The following is a 19,508-nucleotide window of genomic DNA, read 5'->3' as shown; positions in this document are numbered from 1 at the left end:
AAGAATGTTACATATATTTTTAACAGTAAGGAGCCAAAGAGCCCACAGCCAATGGAATGAGTGGAGCACTAAACTTACTGTGCGTCCCCCTTCCTCGTGCACTTTGGCCTTGATGATGGGTGTTCTGACCACCTGCAGAGAAAAAAGCCTGTACTGTAAGACTTTGTAAATTTTTTACATAGTTTAAAAAGCTCTTGATTTTAACCATTGTCGAATGACATACATGAACATCATTTGTTGGCTGTAAATTCAGTTGAATACCACACATACACAGTAAATATGACTGACATACAGGTTCTTGCTGTAACGGCTGGAATTTCAGAGAAACTTGTGATTCTGGATGTTATTCCTTGAGCTGATGCAGTCAATAACGACCACAGCATCACAATAATGGGTTACCATAAGGTGGCCATATTTAAAGGAGATTCAGCATTAGAAAAGACATGTATGTATATGTGACACCCCAGGGGTCTGGTTGCCACAGTGATAGAGATATTACGTCTGAGAGCAGGTGGGAGGTCTCTTGGTCAGGGATCCTATGCATGCCACACCTCCTGCCCAGTCCTGGGAGGGGAAGAACTTCCCCTATATAAACCTAGGGCTGAGGCAGGGTGAGTGAGTAGAGAAGAAGTAGAGACAGAGAAAAGAAGCAAATATAGGAACAGAACATCAGGAGCTCTGTGGGAGCAGTGTTACAAGGAGTCAGGGGCTGGCAGCTGCAGAGCTCGCCCTGACTGAGAAGATTTCTTACCGGACCCGGAGTCCGAGGCTGTGGGGACTAACTCCTACCCAGCAGCAGAATCCGTCAGGCAGGGGATTCCAGGTCCTCTGGCCAAGAAACCCGAAGGCCCCGAGTCACCGGCCATACGGGTGAGCACCACACGGTACACTGAGGGACATGGGCTACTTATACCCGCCTCTAGCAAGGTAGCCAGAAGAGTACAGTTAGTTTGGGAGGCCTACAACTCCGCCTGGCCAGGGGAGATCCCATCTGCTCAAGGACTGACCAGGCCCCAATCGCTAGCCAGTACTCCGGGAGGGTCTATCTTTGTCACCAGTAAAGACCCTGAACTACACCGTACCGTCTCCGAGTGGTTCCTGCTACCCCCATCATCCACGTCGGCTGCCCTGAGGCCATACCCCTCCCGTTGGGGGTTATACTATCACGCTGCACAATCCTACCACCGGCCTCAGCGGTCTGCCCTGCAGCAGCAGCTCCTTAGCTGTACTCAACGGGTGGCGTAGTCGTCCAACATCTACCGCTGATACATCGCCGCTCAGTTTGACTCCCTGGGCACGGACCGGGTCACCGCCACGAGACTACAACCCTCAACAGATCTGGCTCCTGGTAAGCTCCCGCGTGCGCAACGCAGCACGACACAGGCCCAGGGGCGCGTCAACTTTTGGCGTAGTCGGCAGGATCTCGTGCCCGCAACCACCGGGTACTGCGTGCCTGAAAAAGACTGTTCAAACTTACCTGTGGTGAAGATTCCCGCCATCCGGCGCCATCTTCAGCCTTCTTCCCGCCATCGGTGAAGATTCCCGCCATCCGGCGCCATTTCCAGCCTTCTTCCCGCCTTCCGTGGAGTTTTCCCGCCGTTGGACGCCATCTTGAAGACGTCGCGCGGGAAGAAGAGGGGCGTGGACTCCGAAAGCGCGCGAGAACTGAAGCCCCGCCTCACGTCCGGACGTCGCGTAAGGTCCTGGAAGGAGCCCAGCAGACGCCGACGTCACAGGAGCGCGACGGAAGGTCCTCAACCCTGACGATCTACTGCGGAGCCGCGGCCTACGGAAGAGGATCATCGCAAGGTAGGCCACGGTCCACTAGGGGGGAGGAGGATGTCGGATACGGAGGAGAGCTTCACTGCCTCAACCCCCGCCAGCGCCACCGCTGCTGCAGTCATGCCTTTCACCATGCCCTATATCCCGGGAGCGGCCTGGCTACCCCAGTACTCAGGGGAGTCACATACCCTGCATGACTTTAGAGAAAAGCTGGATAGCCTCTTCCAGGTGTACCCCCTCACAGAAGAGCAAAAAGTGAGCATCCTGGTGGCCCAATTAACTGGGGCAGCCCGAAGGGAGGTAAAGTCCTGGCCACCTGGGGGGAGGACTGTCGCAGGGATACTAACCCGGCTGAGGGACACCTTTGATACCCGCACCTCAGCCTAGATCAAGCTTAGATTCTACGGGTGCAAACAGCGGGCACATGAGAGTATAAGGGACTATGCCCTGAACCTACAAGAGGCCCTGAGAGCCATTAAGCAGACCGACCCTGACGGCGTGGGAGACGAGGACAGGCTGTTGACTGAACAATTTATAGAGGGTTTATATTGCAATGCCCACCGAACCCAGTTGCGGGCAATGGCCTTACAGGACCCTCATCTGGGATTTGCACAGTTCAAGGACAGAGCCATCCGGGTGCTTCGAGAACCGGCACCAAGTGGCGTTGTGACCCCCAGACGCCCCACTACCACTTACCACCAGGAGGCGGCGCCCTTGTCGGCAGGGCCTGTGGGAGCTGATGCGCAGGCTTTGAACAATGACCCGGCTCCAGACCTGCACCATCAGGTCCAAGAGCTAGCTAAAAGCGTTGCTGCGCTAACCCGAACTGTGCAGTCTTTACAGGTTTCCACTCCAGGGAAGATCCAGCTGGCATCCGGACCGGAGGACATCCCGTGGCGTCGACCAAGGAGGACCCCACCGGCCAGAGGAAGACCCAGCGACAGATACAACGAGGACGGACGACCCATCTGCCGCCACTGCAATCAACCCGGACATATGGCAAGGTACTGTCCTTTAAACTGGCACAACCTGGGGTAGAGGGCCAACCCCCAGGAAAAAGATCATCAGGCCCATCGAACTGGCGCGACAAATATGTGGGAGGACGTCCAGTCTTGCCTGTGGTACTGGATGGCATTCCTATGAGTGCCCTACTGGACACCGGGTCACAGGTCACCACCATCCCGTACGTGCTCTTCAAGCAGTACTGGAATGACTCGGATATTACCCGCTACCCTGACGACGACTTGAGTATCATTGCCAGCAATGGTCAGCCCGTGCCACAGATCGGATTTAAAGAGGTGACCATTAAAATTGGTAGAGTTGAACTGGCATCACAGGGACTGATCATTGTAGACATTGACAAACACGAGAGTCACCCAAAGATAACTCTAGGAACTAATGTAATTGAAAATTGTCTTGCAGAGGTGATTTTCCTTTTACAGCAGGTTGCCAAGAACGCCAGCTCCGGCGAGCAGCGAGTGCTCCAAAAAGAGATCCGGGCACTGATGCGACGGCAACAGGTGGAACTCTCCGGCGGTGAGATTGGTAGCGTGAGAATGTGTGACCCTTTCCCTATTGCCATGCCCCCAAAAAGTGAAATGATGATTTGGTGCCGGGCAGCTATTGGTCTGAGAGGTAGAGATTACCAGGCAATGGTAGAACCAGTTTACTCAGACAGTAGGCCCACCATCTTGACAGCACGGGGGGTGGTTAATGTACGCCATGGGAGGGTGCCCGTTCGCATAATCAATATCGGGAAGAGGGAAGTGTACCTGCCCCGGTATGCCACGCTAGCCAAATTATATACCATTAACCAAAATGCTATACAATCTGTGGAACCCTTGCCTCCATCTCACCCGGAGGAAGGTAACGGCTCTAAGAAAACAATGGAGGACTGGTGTCAGCAACTACATTTGGGTACTGACTCCACTCCCTCACACCAGAAACAGGGAGTCTATCGGGTGGTTCAAGAGTACGAGAGAGTGTTTAGTAAACACCCGTTAGACTTCGGGCGAGTCAAGGGAGTAGAACACCACATCCCCACGGGAGACCATCCTCCCATAAAAGAGAGGTATCGACCCGTACCCCCTGCACACTACCAACACGCCAAGGGGATGCTTAGAGACATGAAGGAGGCTGGGGTGATCAGGGATAGCTGTAGCCCCTGGGCAGCTTCACTAGTCTTAGTCAAAAAGAAAGACAACACCATGAGGATGTGTGTAGATTACCGGAAAATCAACCGTATCACACACAAGGATGCGTACCCCTTACCAAGGATAGAGGAGTCTTTGGCTGCTTTAAGATCTGCTAACTTCTTCTCTACCTTGGATCTCACTAGTGGGTACTGGCAGGTTCCTGTAGCAGAGGCGGACCGGGAGAAGACCGCATTCACCACTCCGATGGGACTTAGCGAGTTTACCTGTATGCCGTTCGGACTCTGCAACGCACCAGGAACCTTCCAACGATTAATGGAGTGCTGTCTGGGCCACAGAAACTTCGAGACGGTCCTGTTGTACCTGGACGATGTCATCGTATATTCCAAGACGTATGAGGACCACCTGAAACACCTGGCGGAAGTGTTCGAAGCTCTGGCAAGCTACGGCCTAAAGGTGAAACCCTCCAAGTGTCACCTCCTGAAACCAAAGGTGCAGTACCTGGGACACGTGGTGAGCGCTGATGGAGTGGCTCCCGACCCTGATAAGATCACCGCAATTAAGGAATGGCCAAGTCCCTCCAGTGTAAAGGAAGTGCGGCAGTTCCTCGGGTTGGTAGGCTATTACCGCAGATTCATCTCCGGTTTCACCAAAAAGGCAGCTCCTATGCAGGACCTCCTGATAGGCCAGTCCCGGAAGGCCAAGAACCAGAAGCCACCCTTCAGATGGGAGAAGTTAGAAGAAGAGTCCTTCCGCCAGCTGAAGATGGCCCTCACGGGGGATGAAATCCTGGCGTACCCTGATTACAGCCAGCCCTATATCCTCTACACCGACGCAAGTAACATCGGGCTAGGAGCCGTGCTGTCCCAGATACAGCAGGGGAAAGAACGAGTAATCGCTTACGCCAGCCGAAAACTGCGACCCACCGAAAGAAACCCTGAGAATTACAGCTCATTTAAGCTAGAGTTCCTGGCAGTGGTGTGGGCAGTCACCGAACGCTTTAAGCACTACCTCGCTTCTTCCCGGTTCGTCGTGTACACGGATAACAACCCGTTGACACACCTGGACACGGCAAGACTCGGTGCCCTAGAGCAGAGATGGATGGCCCGTCTGTCCAACTACGAGTTCACAATCAAATACCGGGCAGGACGCTCCAATACCAACGCGGACGCCCTGTCCAGGATGCCAAACCTACCGGACGTAGGAGAAGATCCAGAGGGACTGGAAGAAGTCGAACTCCCCGCGTTCCACCGTCATGGGACTATCCAGTATTCCCATCGGGTAAGGAGTAAGCAAGCCGCTACGTTTAACCCCTTGCCTCACTACAACTGGGAGGAAACGCAAGACAGTGACCCTGCCGTCCGACTGGTGAAGGAGATGCTGACTCGGCCAGAGGCTCGCCTTGACCCAGACGCTCCGGAGGAAGCCAAACAACTGTGGGCTGAGAAGAGTCGACTGTTCCTTTACAAGGGGAAGTTGTGCCGCAGAATGGTTAACTCCCGGACGCATGAACTAATCTGGCAAGTAGTGGTGCCACGAAGAGACGCAGCCATGGTGATGGAGGCATACCACGACGGGGCTGGACACTTCGGATGGAAGAAGTTGGAGTTCCTGCTGCGCGGGCGGTTCCACTGGGTAGGCATGAGGGGAACCATCGAGAGGTGGTGCAGAGACTGTGGCCCGTGCAACCTAAGAAGGAAGGACCGTGCCAGCCAGAAGACTCCCCTGCAGTCCATCGTCACCCGGCAGCCGTTGGAACTGGTAGCCTTGGATCATGTAAAACTGACCCCAAGCAGAAGTGGCTACGTCTACGCGTTAACCATCGTGGATCATTACTCCCGGTTCTTGGTTGTCGTCCCCGTCAAGGACTTAACGGCTCAAACAGCAGCTAGAGCCTTCCAGCAGCACTTCTGCCATCCACACGGGTACCCGGACCAAGTGCTGACGGACCAGGGACCTGCCTTTGAAGCGGAGGTCTTCCAGGAATTCTGCAATCTGTATGGCTGCCGGAAGATAAGGACGACACCCTATCATCCGCAAACTAATGGACTTTGTGAGAAAATGAACCAGGTGGTAATGGATCTTCTGAAAACGTTGCCCCTGGAAGAACGCAGTCTGTGGCCTGAGAAGCTGCCCGATCTGGTGGACCTATACAACCACATCCCGGTAGGTTCCACCAACTGTACCCCGGCTTACCTAATGAGGGCGAGACCTGGTAAGTTACCTGTTGACCTGGAAATGGGAGTCCTGACACCCGAGGACACTTCACCAGAAGCAGACTGGGACACAGAGAGGCAGCAGCAGTACCGAAAAGTACAGGAGAACGTGGAGCGAAGTCTCTGTCAGGCTAGGGAGAGACAAGAGAAAACTTACAACCAGTATGCTCCCGCTGTTCCCCTGGTGCCCGGAGAGCAGGTCTTGAAGAGGAAAAGACGGCTCCACAAGTTGGACGACCAGTGGGAGAAGGACCCGTACACCGTACTGCCCTCAAGCCACGAGAACCCGAAGGTCTGTACCATCAGTAAAGACGGAGGGGAGACCACAGCCACCTGAAGAAGTGTCCTGAACAGCTACGGAACCCTGAAGAGGAACAAGAAGACCATCGACCCGTAGAGGAAAGGGAAGATATGGTTAGTACTGTGCTCGGAGACTTCCCTCGGTCTTGGACTCAAGTCAATGGTGCAGTTGTGGTACCCGTACTCACCTTCCTCCAACCAGCATCCCAAGCACCTACGGAGCAACAGGTAGAGCTGGAAGAACAGCCGGTCCAGGAGGCAGAAGACCCCACACCAGCAGATCAGGAGGATCAACCCTCTGCTTGCAGTGAGCCTGCCATATCCCTAGTGAGCCAAAGAGCCCGTAAACAGCTGCCCAGTTTACCCTTGACAGCTCCTACACCCTGTAGTTCAGGGCCAGACAGTCAGCTCCGTAGGTCCACTAGGGCCACTAGAGGCCAGTTACCCGCACGTTGGAGGATTTGAAGTGTTTAAATTGTTTTATTTGTGGTCACCTGTCTGTTACTTGTAAATAATTATGTGTTTCTAGTTATTTTTAGGAGTCCTTGGTGGATTTACTGGGAATCCTTGTACGATTAGTTGGAGCGTAACCCAGGATGGACTAAAAGACTGTTAAGGACTCGGGGCAGGACAGACCCCTACCTGGTTACGTCTCCCTGTTTTGGTGAAATGGACACCTTTGTTTTCTTCAAAGACTGCACCCGGTTGCGGACATGCCGTGACCATCCTAATGTCTTTCTTTATTGTACTGTTTTTGTTTATACCTTGTTATGTTTTTCTAAAAATATGTTTAGTCCCGGAGTACTAAATTTCACTAGGGGGGAATGTGACACCCCAGGGGTCTGGTTGCCACAGTGATAGAGATATTACGTCTGAGAGCAGGTGGGAGGTCTCTTGGTCAGGGATCCTATGCATGCCACACCTCCTGCCCAGTTCTGGGAGGGGAAGAACTTCCCCTATATAAACCTAGGGCTGAGGCAGGGTGAGTGAGTAGAGAAGAAGTAGAGACAGAGAAAAGAAGCAAATATAGGAACAGAACATCAGGAGCTCTGTGGGAGCAGTGTTACAAGGAGTCAGGGGCTGGCAGCTGCAGAGCTCGCCCTGACTGAGAAGATTTCTTACCGGACCCGGAGTCCGAGGCTGTGGGGACTAACTCCTACCCAGCAGCAGAATCCGTCAGGCAGGGGATTCCAGGTCCTCTGGCCAAGAAACCCGAAGGCCCCGAGTCACCGGCCATACGGGTGAGCACCACACGGTACACTGAGGGACGTGGGCTACTTATACCCGCCTCTAGCAAGGTAGCCAGAAGAGTACAGTTAGTTTGGGAGGCCTACAACTCCGCCTGGCCAGGGGAGATCCCATCTGCTCAAGGACTGACCAGGCCCCAATCGCTAGCCAGTACTCCGGGAGGGTCTATCTTTGTCACCAGTAAAGACCCTGAACTACACCGTACCGTCTCCGAGTGGTTCCTGCTACCCCCATCATCCACGTCGGCTGCCCTGAGGCCATACCCCTCCCGTTGGGGGTTATACTATCACACTGCACAATCCTACCACCGGCCTCAGCGGTCTGCCCTGCAGCAGCAGCTCCTTAGCTGTACTCAACGGGTGGCGTAGTCGTCCAACATCTACCGCTGATACATCGCCGCTCAGTTTGACTCCCTGGGCACGGACCGGGTCACCGCCACGAGACTACAACCCTCAACAGATCCGGCTCCGGGTAAGCTCCCGCGTGCGCAACGCAGCGCGACACAGGCCCAGGGGCGCGTCATATATATATATATATATATATATATATATATATTTATTTATTTATATATATATATTTAACACAAATACAAGCTCAGTTATTGTACTACAATGCAGTAAGGAGACAGCAGCCAATAAAAAAGTGGAGCACTAAACTCACCGTGCGTCCCCCTTCCTCCCGCACTTTGGCCTTGATGATGGGTGTTCTGACCACCTGCAGAGAAAAAAGCCAGCACTGTAAGACTTTGTAAATTTTTTACGTAGTTTAAAAAGTCTCTTGATTTTAACCCTTTAGTGCTGAATGACATACATTAACATCATCTGTGCAGTATAAATTCAGCTAAGTTCCACACATGCACAAAAGCAGGATCCTGCTGCAATGGCCAGAATTTCAGAGAGTCCTTTGATCCTCGCTGTTACTGTGGCGCCCCTGAGGGTTCAGTCGCCACAGAGGTACTGCACCTCACCCAGAGGTGTGGTGTCTCCCTTCTCTCAGGTAAGATGGGAGTGCTGCACAAAACCCCAAACACCTGCATCCAACACTACACTACTCCAGGCCGGCTGGAGGGGCAACATGCAGAGCGCAGCTGCTGAGCCCTGACCCTGGCTGGAGTAGGGGGAACCCAAAGGTAGGGGGAACCAGTAGTGGGTGTGGGTGGAGGAAGTAGTTAGAGGAAGCACTTTGGTAGGAGTATAAATAGGGAAGCCATCTTAGGGTGGCAGATTAGTCAAGTGGTAAGTTCTAGGGAGCAGTTCAGAAGAACAGCTCGGGACAGTTCAGAAGAACAGTCCGGGAGCAGAGTCTGATTAGGAGATCAGCTCCACAAGTAGGGCCCAGTGTCAGAGAACCAGGAGGGGAGCAGGGAGTAGGCTCCGTTCTAAGAAAGGATCACAGGGGGTACGGCGCGTGCAGGACGGCACCCGTACGCACCGCTTCTGTCAGAAGGCAGAGGGATCGCAGCCACATTCTAGTCCCCTGAGGGTCAAGCAAGTCTGTGTAACTCCGACGGACAGGAGGGACTTCAGAGTACCCGAACAGGACTGAGAGTGGGCAGCGCAGAGCAGGAGGGAGAAGGACCTAGTGTGAAGATGGTCAAAATAGGAACACAAGAAAGTGAGGTTCTGCCAGGTATCCCCAAGCAGCCTGAGGAAGGATTGAACCCCTGCCCGGGGAACGCAGCGCGACGCGGGAGGCCTGCACCTGTACAGTGCACCTGTGGACTGTCTGAAGAATTGTGAGTAAAATCTTGGATGACTGCACTGTACTGCCTCCGTCCATTCTTTCATCGGCGCCACTGTTCCCCCTGCACTACAACGGCCAGCGCAACCCACTCTCCATCACTTCACTGCCCTGAGGCCTGCTCCACCTGTGGGGAGCCGTCCCATCACAAGCTGCCCTAACATCTGCCTCAGAGGACTGTTGCAACGCTGGTGATCCTCACCAGACACCACAGGTGGCGTCACAAACTTTCTAAAAATAAACCCCCTTTTGCACTGACCGCCCTGGGTCACGGACCGGGCCAGCCACCGTGATACCCCCCGCCAACCAGCATCCAGGGGCCCGGCTGCCGAGTACCCCACGGCCCTGGGGGCGCGTCATTACCCTCTTAGATTCTGCGGTCAGTAGCAACAATAGCATAGGCAAGAATGTTAATGGGTGTGGTGCACTAAAATTACCATGCATATATAAATGCTGTAATCTATTTAGTGCGGGTGCTCTATCCTCCATTGAAATTGCACATAGTAATCAAATGAGAAGGAAAGAGTCAATGCACAAGGATAAACACTTCTGATGTCCAAATGATATGCAAGTGCTTCACGCTAAATTAGAATATCATCAAAAAGTTAATTTATTTCAGTTCTTCAATACAAAAAGTGAAACTCATATATTATATAGAGTCATTATAAACAGAGTGATCTATTTCAAGTGTCTATTTCTGTTAATGTTGATGATTATGGCTCACAGTCAATGAAAACACAAAAGTCATTATCTCAGTAAATTAGAATACGTTAGAACAACAGCTTGAAAAATGTTTTTAAAATCCAAAATGTTGGCCTACTGAAATGTATTTTCAGTAAATGCACTCAATACTTGGTCGGGACTCCTTTTGCATTAATTACTGCATCAATGCGGCGTGGCATGGAGGCGATCGGCCTGTGGCACTGCTGAGGTGTTATGGAAGCCCAGGTTGGTTTGATAGCAGCCTTCAGCTCGTCTGCATTGTTGTGTCTGGTGTCTCTCACCTTACTCTTGACAATACCCCATAGATTCTCTATGGGGTTAAGGTCAGGCGAGTTTGCTGACCAATCAAGCACAGTGATACTGTTGTTTTTAAACCAGGTATTGGTACTTTGGTGAGTGTGCACAGGTGACAAGTCCTACTGGAGAATTAAATTTCCATCTTCAAAAAGCTTGTCGGTAGATGGAAGGATGATGTGCTCTAAAATTTCCTGGTAGATGGCTGCGCTGACTTTGGTCTTGATAAAACACAGTGGACCTACACCAGCAGATGACATGGCCCCCCAAACCATCACTGATTGTGGAAACTTCACACTAGACCTCAAGCAGCTTGGATTGTGTGCCTCTCCACTCTTCCTCTAGACTCTGGGACCTTGATTTCCAAATGAAAATTGGAACACTGGGACCTTGTGGAGTGTGTCAATGACTGCCTTCTGGACATCTGTCAAGTCAGCAGTCTTCCTCATGATTGTGGAGCCTACTGAAACTGACTAAGGAACCTGTATAAACGCTTAGGAATCCTTTGCAGGAGTTTTTTGTCAATTATTCTAATTTACTGAGATTACGACTTTTGTGTTTTCATTGGCTGTAAGCCAGAATCATCAACATGAACAGAAATAAACACTTGAAATAGATCACTGTGTTTGTAATGACTCTATATAATATATGAGTTTCACTTTTTCTATTGAATTGCTAAAATAAATTAACTTTTTCATGATATTCTAATTTAGTGAGAAGCACTAGTATATAGCAATATAATTTTATTGAAACAAAAAATAAACACACATAGAATCAATAAAATCACTTAAAAACACCAAACCCTATCCTTACTTTGCAAGATGCCTGTTCAGATGTATAGGTAGAGATATATTAGTCAAATGCAACGCCAATACACAATATGACTGTCAGAACCAGGCAAATACAGGCTACCCTCATATTGTGTAACAATCACTAGGAAAACATATAATATAAATATACGCTACCAATATAAATTTAATAGTGCGTCCCTCCCAAACCCTATATCAGGACAAACTCATATACCAGTTGGTAACCAAATATTTATGATAGTGTGTGAACACCAGCTCCAGGCGTCCCTGGATAGGTAGGGAAAAAGTAAAGAGGGGTAGCGGGAAGGGGGCTTGTCCAAGGAGAGCTGAGGTCAGCAGGGTATGAGAAACAGACTCATCCTAGACCATATGACCCATACCCAACTGGTTGTAGGTATAAAGAAAGTGAAGCCCATTTGGTGTGAAGGCCTGAATGGGTAATGATGAGTATTTTAACAAGGAGTCAGAGGTACCATGAGGGAGCGAGGGCGTAAAGACAGGAGAGTGAGCAAGAGCCCACATGTATCACCACAGCACGGTTTCATCAGAACAATGTATGTCCCTAGGGGATCACGTGTGTTTATATATCTTATGAGAAATTGGATACCAGTGTGTAGAGAGCATTGTTCTGGTCCGGAGAAGGCAGATCCATCATTGGTCATGTGATCTGTGTCACGTGATGCAATCACATGGAGCTGTCATGTGATGCTGTCACATGAGTGCATAGCATGATCCTGCGTTTGTGCAGGAAATGAGTGTCTATTCTGCAGCACCGCACCTGCACAGAGACTCAAAAAGGGCTAAAGAGGGCAAGGAAAGTGCTCAAAGTAGTAGGACAGGTCGCATAGTAAGCACTAGAACCAGTGTTGTTGGTATTATTTGTTGGCCAAAACGTATAAAGCTGATAAATAAAAAAATAACACGTTCATAAAAAATCCGATTGGCATATATTGGTGGGAAAGTAGCAGTCAGCTCATGGTCATGAAATACACCATTAAAGGAATCAGTTGCATGTCCCGTAGACAGGCATGTGTCCAGGTGCACAACCATAGCATAACAATAATGAGCTTCCAATGGGTGGCCATTAGTGATGATCGAGCATGCTTGTTGCTCGAGATTTACGAGCATGCTCGGGCGAGCACCTATTATCTTTAGCGTTCTCGTCGCTCCGTGAACATGATTTGCGACTGTTCGACAGCTTTAATACATGTGAGGAATGCTGGAAAAACAGCATGTATCAATCTATTCAGGTCCCGCTGCTCTATAAGGCCTCCTTCACATGTCCTGGTGATTCCTGTACAGGAAAAAACAGTACTGGTGAGATTCATGATCTGTGTCAGTGTGCCATCCGTATGTACTGTGGTAGATCACTCGGCTGCACATAGATGTAGACACAGGAACACTATCTCTTTAAATCTTCCACTGGTTTTTAAGAGTACTGCATAAACCACGGCAATGTTAGCAAAACAAGCACGGCCTTCTCGGCCTAACAGGAGAAACAAAACATAACGTATGGCACAGTTCTTTTTGCTACGGGTAACCTCCCGCTTAAGGAACAAACAACACAAGGTTTAACTTTCCTTCACAAGACAATACAGCTTCAGAGCTTTCACCTCCAGGCCCACCCAAAATACACTGCTCTAGCACTAAACATGGCTGATGTCCTCTCAGCAATTTGTGTGCTGGATCATTTTTTCCTAGGTTGATATTACTGAAGCTAACAATCTCGTATCTCCCCTCTAATACTTTGCCAGTTACTTTGTCAGATATCCCCCTCCCCTTTTCCCAAAGCCCGGGGTTTTGGCAGCTTCAGTCACCAAACAGGGAAGTAGGTCATCTGCGTTGCTGTGCAGCTTCCCAGGCCGGTGTTTCACATGAAAGTTGAAGTCCTGTAGCCTTGATGTTTCAACTCTTGGAACGCTATCTCTGCTTCAAGAGACCATTTGGCCATTGACATCTTCATGCCCTTAAGAAGGTCAATCAGGAGTGAGGCTGTCATGGTGAAACTCGGGATACACCGCTGATAGTATCCCAACATTCCTACAAATGTCTGAACCTGTTTCTTGGAGACAGGTTTTGGCCAATTTTGGATTGCCTCCCCCTTATTCACTTGCGGCTTTACTTCGCCTCTACCGACGATGTAGCCCAAGTATTTTCCCTTCTTGCTTTCCCATGGCACACTTATTTGGGTTTATGATAACCTCCACTACCTCAGCGCATCCAGCATGGCCTGGACCTTCTGCAGATGACTTTCCCAATTCGGGCTGAATATCTCAATGTCGTCGAGGTAAGCTGCGGCATACTTTTTGTGAGAAGCTAAGCTCCATTGCATGGCTCTCTGGAAGGTAGCTGGGGCTCCTTGCAACCCGAATGAAATTCTGGTATACTGGAAGCAACCGTCAGGTGTAGAAGAGACTGTTTTCTGCTTTGCACTTTGAGAGAGAAGGATTTGCCTGTAACCTTTCGTTTGGTCAAGGATGGTGATGAATCTGGCTGACCTTAGCTTCTCTATTAGATCATAGATGCGGGGCATCGGATACACATCACATTTCGACACCACATTTAGTTTCCTTTGGTTGTTGCAGAAACGTGACTTCCCCAGGATTCGCACAAGGACAGTGGGACTGGACCCACCGCTCTTTGATTCCTCGATAACGCCTAGGTTCAACTTTTTCCTCACCTCGTGGTGGGCTTTGGGGTTTCTATACGGTTGTTGGTTCACCCGCACATGTGGTTCCGTTGGGATTTCATGTTCAACCATCTGCATACGTCCTGGCAACTCCAAAAACAGATCCCGGTTCCGCTTAAGCAGTTCTCGACACTGTTGCTTTGGGACCGGTGACAGTGTCTCTGCCCTGCCACTGTGGCATCCTCAGTGTCACCTTCTGGCTTGTCCAGCCCACATGGAGTTTCAACGGGGTCCCTCTGTTCCCCTGTCTTGATGGATATCGGTATGAGAGGATTTTGGAAGTGAGAGGTGGTAGCGTTTAACTGGCAGTTGGGACAGGACTTGCAATATCTTAGGATTTCCCGGTGACATCTGGGCCAATAGAACCTCCACATGTTATTGAGTTTTGTCCACCCCCAGACGGCCACCTAAGACATGTGAATGGATACTGTCCAACACCTTTTGTCTATAGCGTCCTGGTACCAACAATTGCTGCCTCTCCTCCCTCACCTTAGTAACCCGGTACAATAAGTCCCCACTCAACATGATATAGGGAAACCTGGTGTCAGCCCCCCGACTCCTGTGCTATGCCGTTTATGATGGTTATCTTATTAAACGCTTCTTTTAGATATAGGTTCTTATGTTCGGTGAACCCAAAATTTCTCTGGTCACCCCTATCTCAGGAATGTCTGCCTCAGGGGATACTACTTTCTCCTCTTCTCCCATTACACAGAAGGGAAACCAATCAGACTCTGTGGTTGGTGAGACTTTTTTAGGGCCAGCCCATTTCTTACCCGAGCAATCGAGGTCTCCGCCCCTTCCCCACAAGTCCCAAAACAACACAAAGTCCCGGGGTATGATAATTGGATGCAACAAATCCAGGACCATGCCGACCTCATGGGACCTCGGGCCGTCTCAATGACCACTTTGGCTACCGGATAATCTTTAGCATCACCGTGAATGCAGCGGACACCAACCTTCCTCCCAGGGAGCAACTGGAAAGGGAGTGTGTCCCTCACCAAACTCCTTGAGTCTTGTGTTCCAGTCATTTTCAGGCCTTTCACTTTTACAGGGCAAGCTTGGGGCTCCTTGCTGGGTGGACAGTCCACACTGCAAGCTGGATATGCGTAGAATGAACACCGGCGTCCCATGCTACAGTCCATTTGCTCAGTGGTCAGGGGACAACGGGCAGCTATATGACCTGGGTCATGACATCTCCAGCAAATTACATCTTCTGATGAGACCCTTGGCATGACTTACGCCAGGAATTTCTCTCTATCAGTGACCCTTTCAAAAATAGTTAAAATGGCCTCTATGTCATCACCCGGGGTCATTTTCTGCAAGGCTCTCGTCACCGCCTTGCGGACAGAGAAATCTTCAACTGACATTGGATTAGCCTCTGTGAGTAAATCAATTTGCTGGAACTGTTGCTGCTGCTGCTGTTTTCTTCCAAGGGAATGTGGAACATGGAAAATAACACTATTAAGTTACAGCTGTTGCAGGTGCTGTTGGTGCTGGCTTTGGACCAGATGCTTGATCAGCTCCTCCATTTTGTCTGACCGCTGTTCCATCCTTACAGCCGCTTTCACCCAGGACATGCAGTTCATCCTCAGCTGTCACACTTGCTTTCTGAGGATCTTGCCCGCACTTCTAGCACCAACTGTGGTAGATGGGCTCACGAGGCTGCACAAAGAGATAGAAACAGGAACACTGTCTCTTTAAATCTTCTGCTGGTTTATTAAGAGTGCTGCATAAACCATGGCAATGTTAGCAAAACAGACACGGCCTTCCCAGCCTAACAGGAAAAACAAAACATAACGTATGGCACAGACCTTGTTGCCATGGGTAACCACCCGCTTCAGGAACAAACAACACAAGGTTTAGCTTTCCTTCACATGACAATACAGCTCCAGAGCTTTCACCTCCAGGCCCACCCAACACACACTGCTCTACATGCTCTACATTTATCCTCTGGACTCCTCCCACTCTGCAGCTGTTCAATCATCCTAGCACTAAACATGGCTGATGTCCTCTCAGCAATTTGTGTGCTGGGTCATTTTTCCTAGGTTTATATTACTGAAGCTAACAACCTCAGTGCTACACATCTCCTCTCTAGTACTTTGCAGTGACTTTGTCACAGTACGTATGTGACATCCGTGGGGCATACGTGTGACATCCATGTATCCTTGTGTCCGTATGTCCGTGTGACACATCTGTGTGCCATTCGTTTGTTCGTGTGACACATACCGGCGCCTGGGAAAAGCATTACAGTTCATGCTGATTCCAGGCGCTGGCTGCTGAAGCCAGGAGCCAACAGAAATAAAGGAGCACTAAACTCACCGTGTGTCCCCCTTCCTCTTGAACTTTCGCCTTGTTGATGAGTGCCCTGACTACCTGCAGAGAAAAAAAAATCTGTACTGTAAGATTTTGTAGTTTTTTTTACATAGTTTAAATAGTCTCTTGATTTTAACCATTTAATGCCGAATGACATACATGAATATCATTTGTGAGGTGGAAATTCAGTTAAAAGGGTTGTCCACTACTATTCAAAATAGCCCAATGTATTTTTTTGATGAAAAGAAGCTTCTAATTACCTCCAGCTGCTGTTTCGGTCTGTGAGCGGCGCTATCACTGGCCGCTCATAGGCATCACATGACCCCTGGCTGATGTCACGTCAAGTGAGGCGTGACTCAGCGCTGGGGTCCCCGCAGTTTCTGCTGGGTTGTGGATGAGGTTACACCGAGGACCCACAGCGCGCTTTCCCAATGAATGGGGATAGGGAGAGCTCGCGGTGGATGCTGGGTGTGACGCGCGGGGTAACCCCGCCCACAGCCCAGCAGCCACCGCGGAACGCAGAAGACAGAGACCCCCGGCTGCATCTGGAATCATGACGTGATATCAGCGGATGTCAGAGCCGGTTGCAGCAGGAGGTCAAGTGATGCATGTGGCAGCCAGTGATAGCGCCGCTCACAGGCAGAAACAGCAGAGGGAGGTAATTAGAAAGAAGGTTCTTTTCATCATAAAAACACATTGGGCTATTTTGAATAGTAGTGGACAACCCTTAAGTTCCACACATAGGCAAAAGTGACTGACAGCCAGGCTCCTGCTGCAATGGCTATGATTTCAGAGAAACCTCTGATCTTGACTGTTAGGCTATGTGCCCACGATGCAGAAATGCTCCGGATTTTTCCTGAGCATTTCTGCATCTCCCTCACAGACAAAAAGCATGCGGATTTTACATGCATTTTTTCAGCCAGGGACAAGCGTATGTCACGTGTTTTGCACATGCGATTTCGCATGCGGGTTGTGAAGCGCTTTTCCAAGCGATTTTAGCATCACTTGGAAAAGTGCTTGACAACTTGGTCACACTATATAAATCCATGCAACCGGCATGGATTTATATAGTGTGACCAAGTTAATAATTAAAAAAAGAATAAAAATGGTAAAAAATAATAAAAAAAAAATTATACTCACCTTCCGATGGCCCCTGGTCTCCTTCTGCGGTGCGTCCGGTGTCTTGGGCGGCTCGAGGTAGTGTAAAAGGACCTTCCATGAAGTCATTTAGTCATGTGCCAGGTCACGTGACCGCCGACGTCAGTGGTCGCGTGACCTGTCACATGACTAAATGACGTCATGGAAGGTCCTTTTACACCATCGCGAGCCGCCGGGGAGCCAGGATGCACCGGAGAGAAGACCGCGGGTCATCAGAAGGTGAGTATAATGTTTATTTTTTATTTTAAATTCTTTTTTTTTACAAGTACTATGGTACCTGGGTCTGGAGGAGAGTCTCCTCTTCTCCAGACCCGGGTACCATCCGCACATTGAATAGCAGAATATCCGCATGTGCACATGTAGTCAAGCGGATATTAAGCGATTCAATGCAAGTCAATAGCTGCGAAAACGCCGCGATTACGCAAAATTAATGGACGTGCTGTGGATTTTTCCGCAACGACAATCCGCAGCAGAAATCTCCGCAGCATGGGCACATGCAGATTATCATTGGGGAACATTGCAGACCTTCTACCAAGCGTTTTTTAAGCGTTTCAGTGGCAGAATTGCCGCTGCGGAAACGCTTAAAAAATGCATCGTGGGCACGCAGCCTTACCCTTTTAGATTCTGCAGTCAGAAGCAACTATAGCATCGCAATAATGAGCTTCCAATGGGTGGCTACATTTAAAAGAGATTCAGTGTTATAAAACACATGGTACATATATTTTCAACATTAAATACAGCTCAGGTATTGTATTACAACTTGAGGAATAAAGTAGCTTTGCAGCCAATATCCTCTGTGCTGTGTCCCTGGTGTCTTGCTATAGATACTGCAGTTGTGGTTTTCTGAGTAAACAGGCCCGCTGCCTAAAGACCTGGAGGACTTTTACAGTTGGTGCTGTGTCTCTGCTCTCCCTTGAACTCCTGACCCCTCTCAGCTTTTCACACCAGGAAGGAGCTGAGAACTCCCATTATGATGTCTGCAACCATGGTGAGGCCTCTGTCTTGTGCATGTCTGTGTATATAGTGTATATATAATGTGTGAATGTGTATAATAAAAAAACAAAGAGTCTTAGGGTATGTGCACACGATGCAGAAATGAAGCAGAAAATTTCTGCATCATTTCTGCATCTCCCTGGCAGAAAAAACGCATGCGGATTGTGCATGCGTTTTTCCTGCAGAATACATGCGGATCCACATGCAGATTGACATGCGTTTCCGCATGCAGATTGACAAGCGCTTTCCAGGCGATTTTAGCATCACCTGGAAAGTGCTTGACAACTAGGTCACACTATATAAATCCATGCAAACAGCATGGATTTATATAGTGTGACCCGAGAGAGTGTATATACTTACCTCTGATGGCCCGCGCTGTCCTGCTTTACAAAGTTCCCGGCTGCCGGCAACTTTGAATTGAAAGACCTGCCGACGTCAGCGTCACGTGACCCGTCACATGACTCTGACGTCACCGCAGGTCCTACAACTCACTGCAAGTGCCGGGAACCAAGCGGGAGCGCTGCGCGGGCCGACAGAAGGTAAGAATACATTTATTTTTTATTTTATTATTTTTTTACAGCTTTTTTAATAGTACCTGGGTGTGGAGGAGACTCTCCTCTCCTCCACACCCGGGTACCATCCGCATATTAGAACGCGCCAATAACGCAAGTACAAATGCTGTCTTGCGGAATTGGCGCGTTCTAATGCAAGTCAATGGCGGCGAAATCGCTGCGTTTCCGCAAAATTAATTGACATGCTGCGGATTTTTGACCGCAGCGTTAACGCTGCGGAAAAATCCGCATCATGGGCACAGCACATGCGGATTTCCATTGGGGAACATTGCTGCCCTTCTACCATGCGTTTTTCATGCGTTTCCGCAACTGCAAAAACGCCGCGGAAACGCATGAAATACGCATCGTGTGAACTCAGCCTTACACTGCAATCGCCTGTGGTCTCTAGGACTTCATTCCCGCATTTCATCCACCAATTCTAGGGATTTAGCTTGTTGGTAGTTGGCAGCGTTCACACAAGCACACGGTTTCTTTTCCAAACAGGAAAGCTTATTACCTCCATAAACTTCCAGCAGAAA

General features: G+C 49.7%; 1 protein-coding gene across 26 annotated transcripts in view; it reads right to left on the bottom strand.

Annotated features, from left to right (window-relative positions):
- LOC141265438 (NFX1-type zinc finger-containing protein 1-like) overlaps positions 1-19,508 on the bottom strand; it is a 391,532-nt gene that overhangs the window by 196,704 nt on the left and 175,320 nt on the right. For 4 of the 26 annotated variants that reach the window (XM_073678542.1, XM_073678527.1, XM_073678529.1 and 1 more), the window contains exons 8-9: positions 16,274-16,327; positions 8,360-8,413 (exon numbers count right to left, since the gene is read on the bottom strand). The exons of 6 other annotated variants lie outside the window; for them this stretch is intronic. In XM_073678542.1, coding sequence (XP_073534643.1) covers positions 8,360-8,413; positions 16,274-16,327 — 108 coding nt within the window. Of the gene's footprint in view, positions 1-78; positions 133-8,359; positions 8,414-14,727; positions 14,837-16,273; positions 16,328-19,508 lie in introns of those variants that run through there. 16 more of the 26 variants (XM_073678536.1, XM_073678540.1, XM_073678534.1 and 13 more) reach the window with 7 other exon arrangements.

The sequence above is a fragment of the Phyllobates terribilis genome, unplaced genomic scaffold, assembly GCF_046119375.1.
Source record: "Phyllobates terribilis strain yellow unplaced genomic scaffold, ASM4611937v1 Scaffold_4__5_contigs__length_816908805, whole genome shotgun sequence".
Classification (NCBI taxonomy): domain Eukaryota; kingdom Metazoa; phylum Chordata; class Amphibia; order Anura; family Dendrobatidae; genus Phyllobates; species Phyllobates terribilis.
This window is presented reverse-complemented; position numbering and strand designations above follow the sequence as displayed.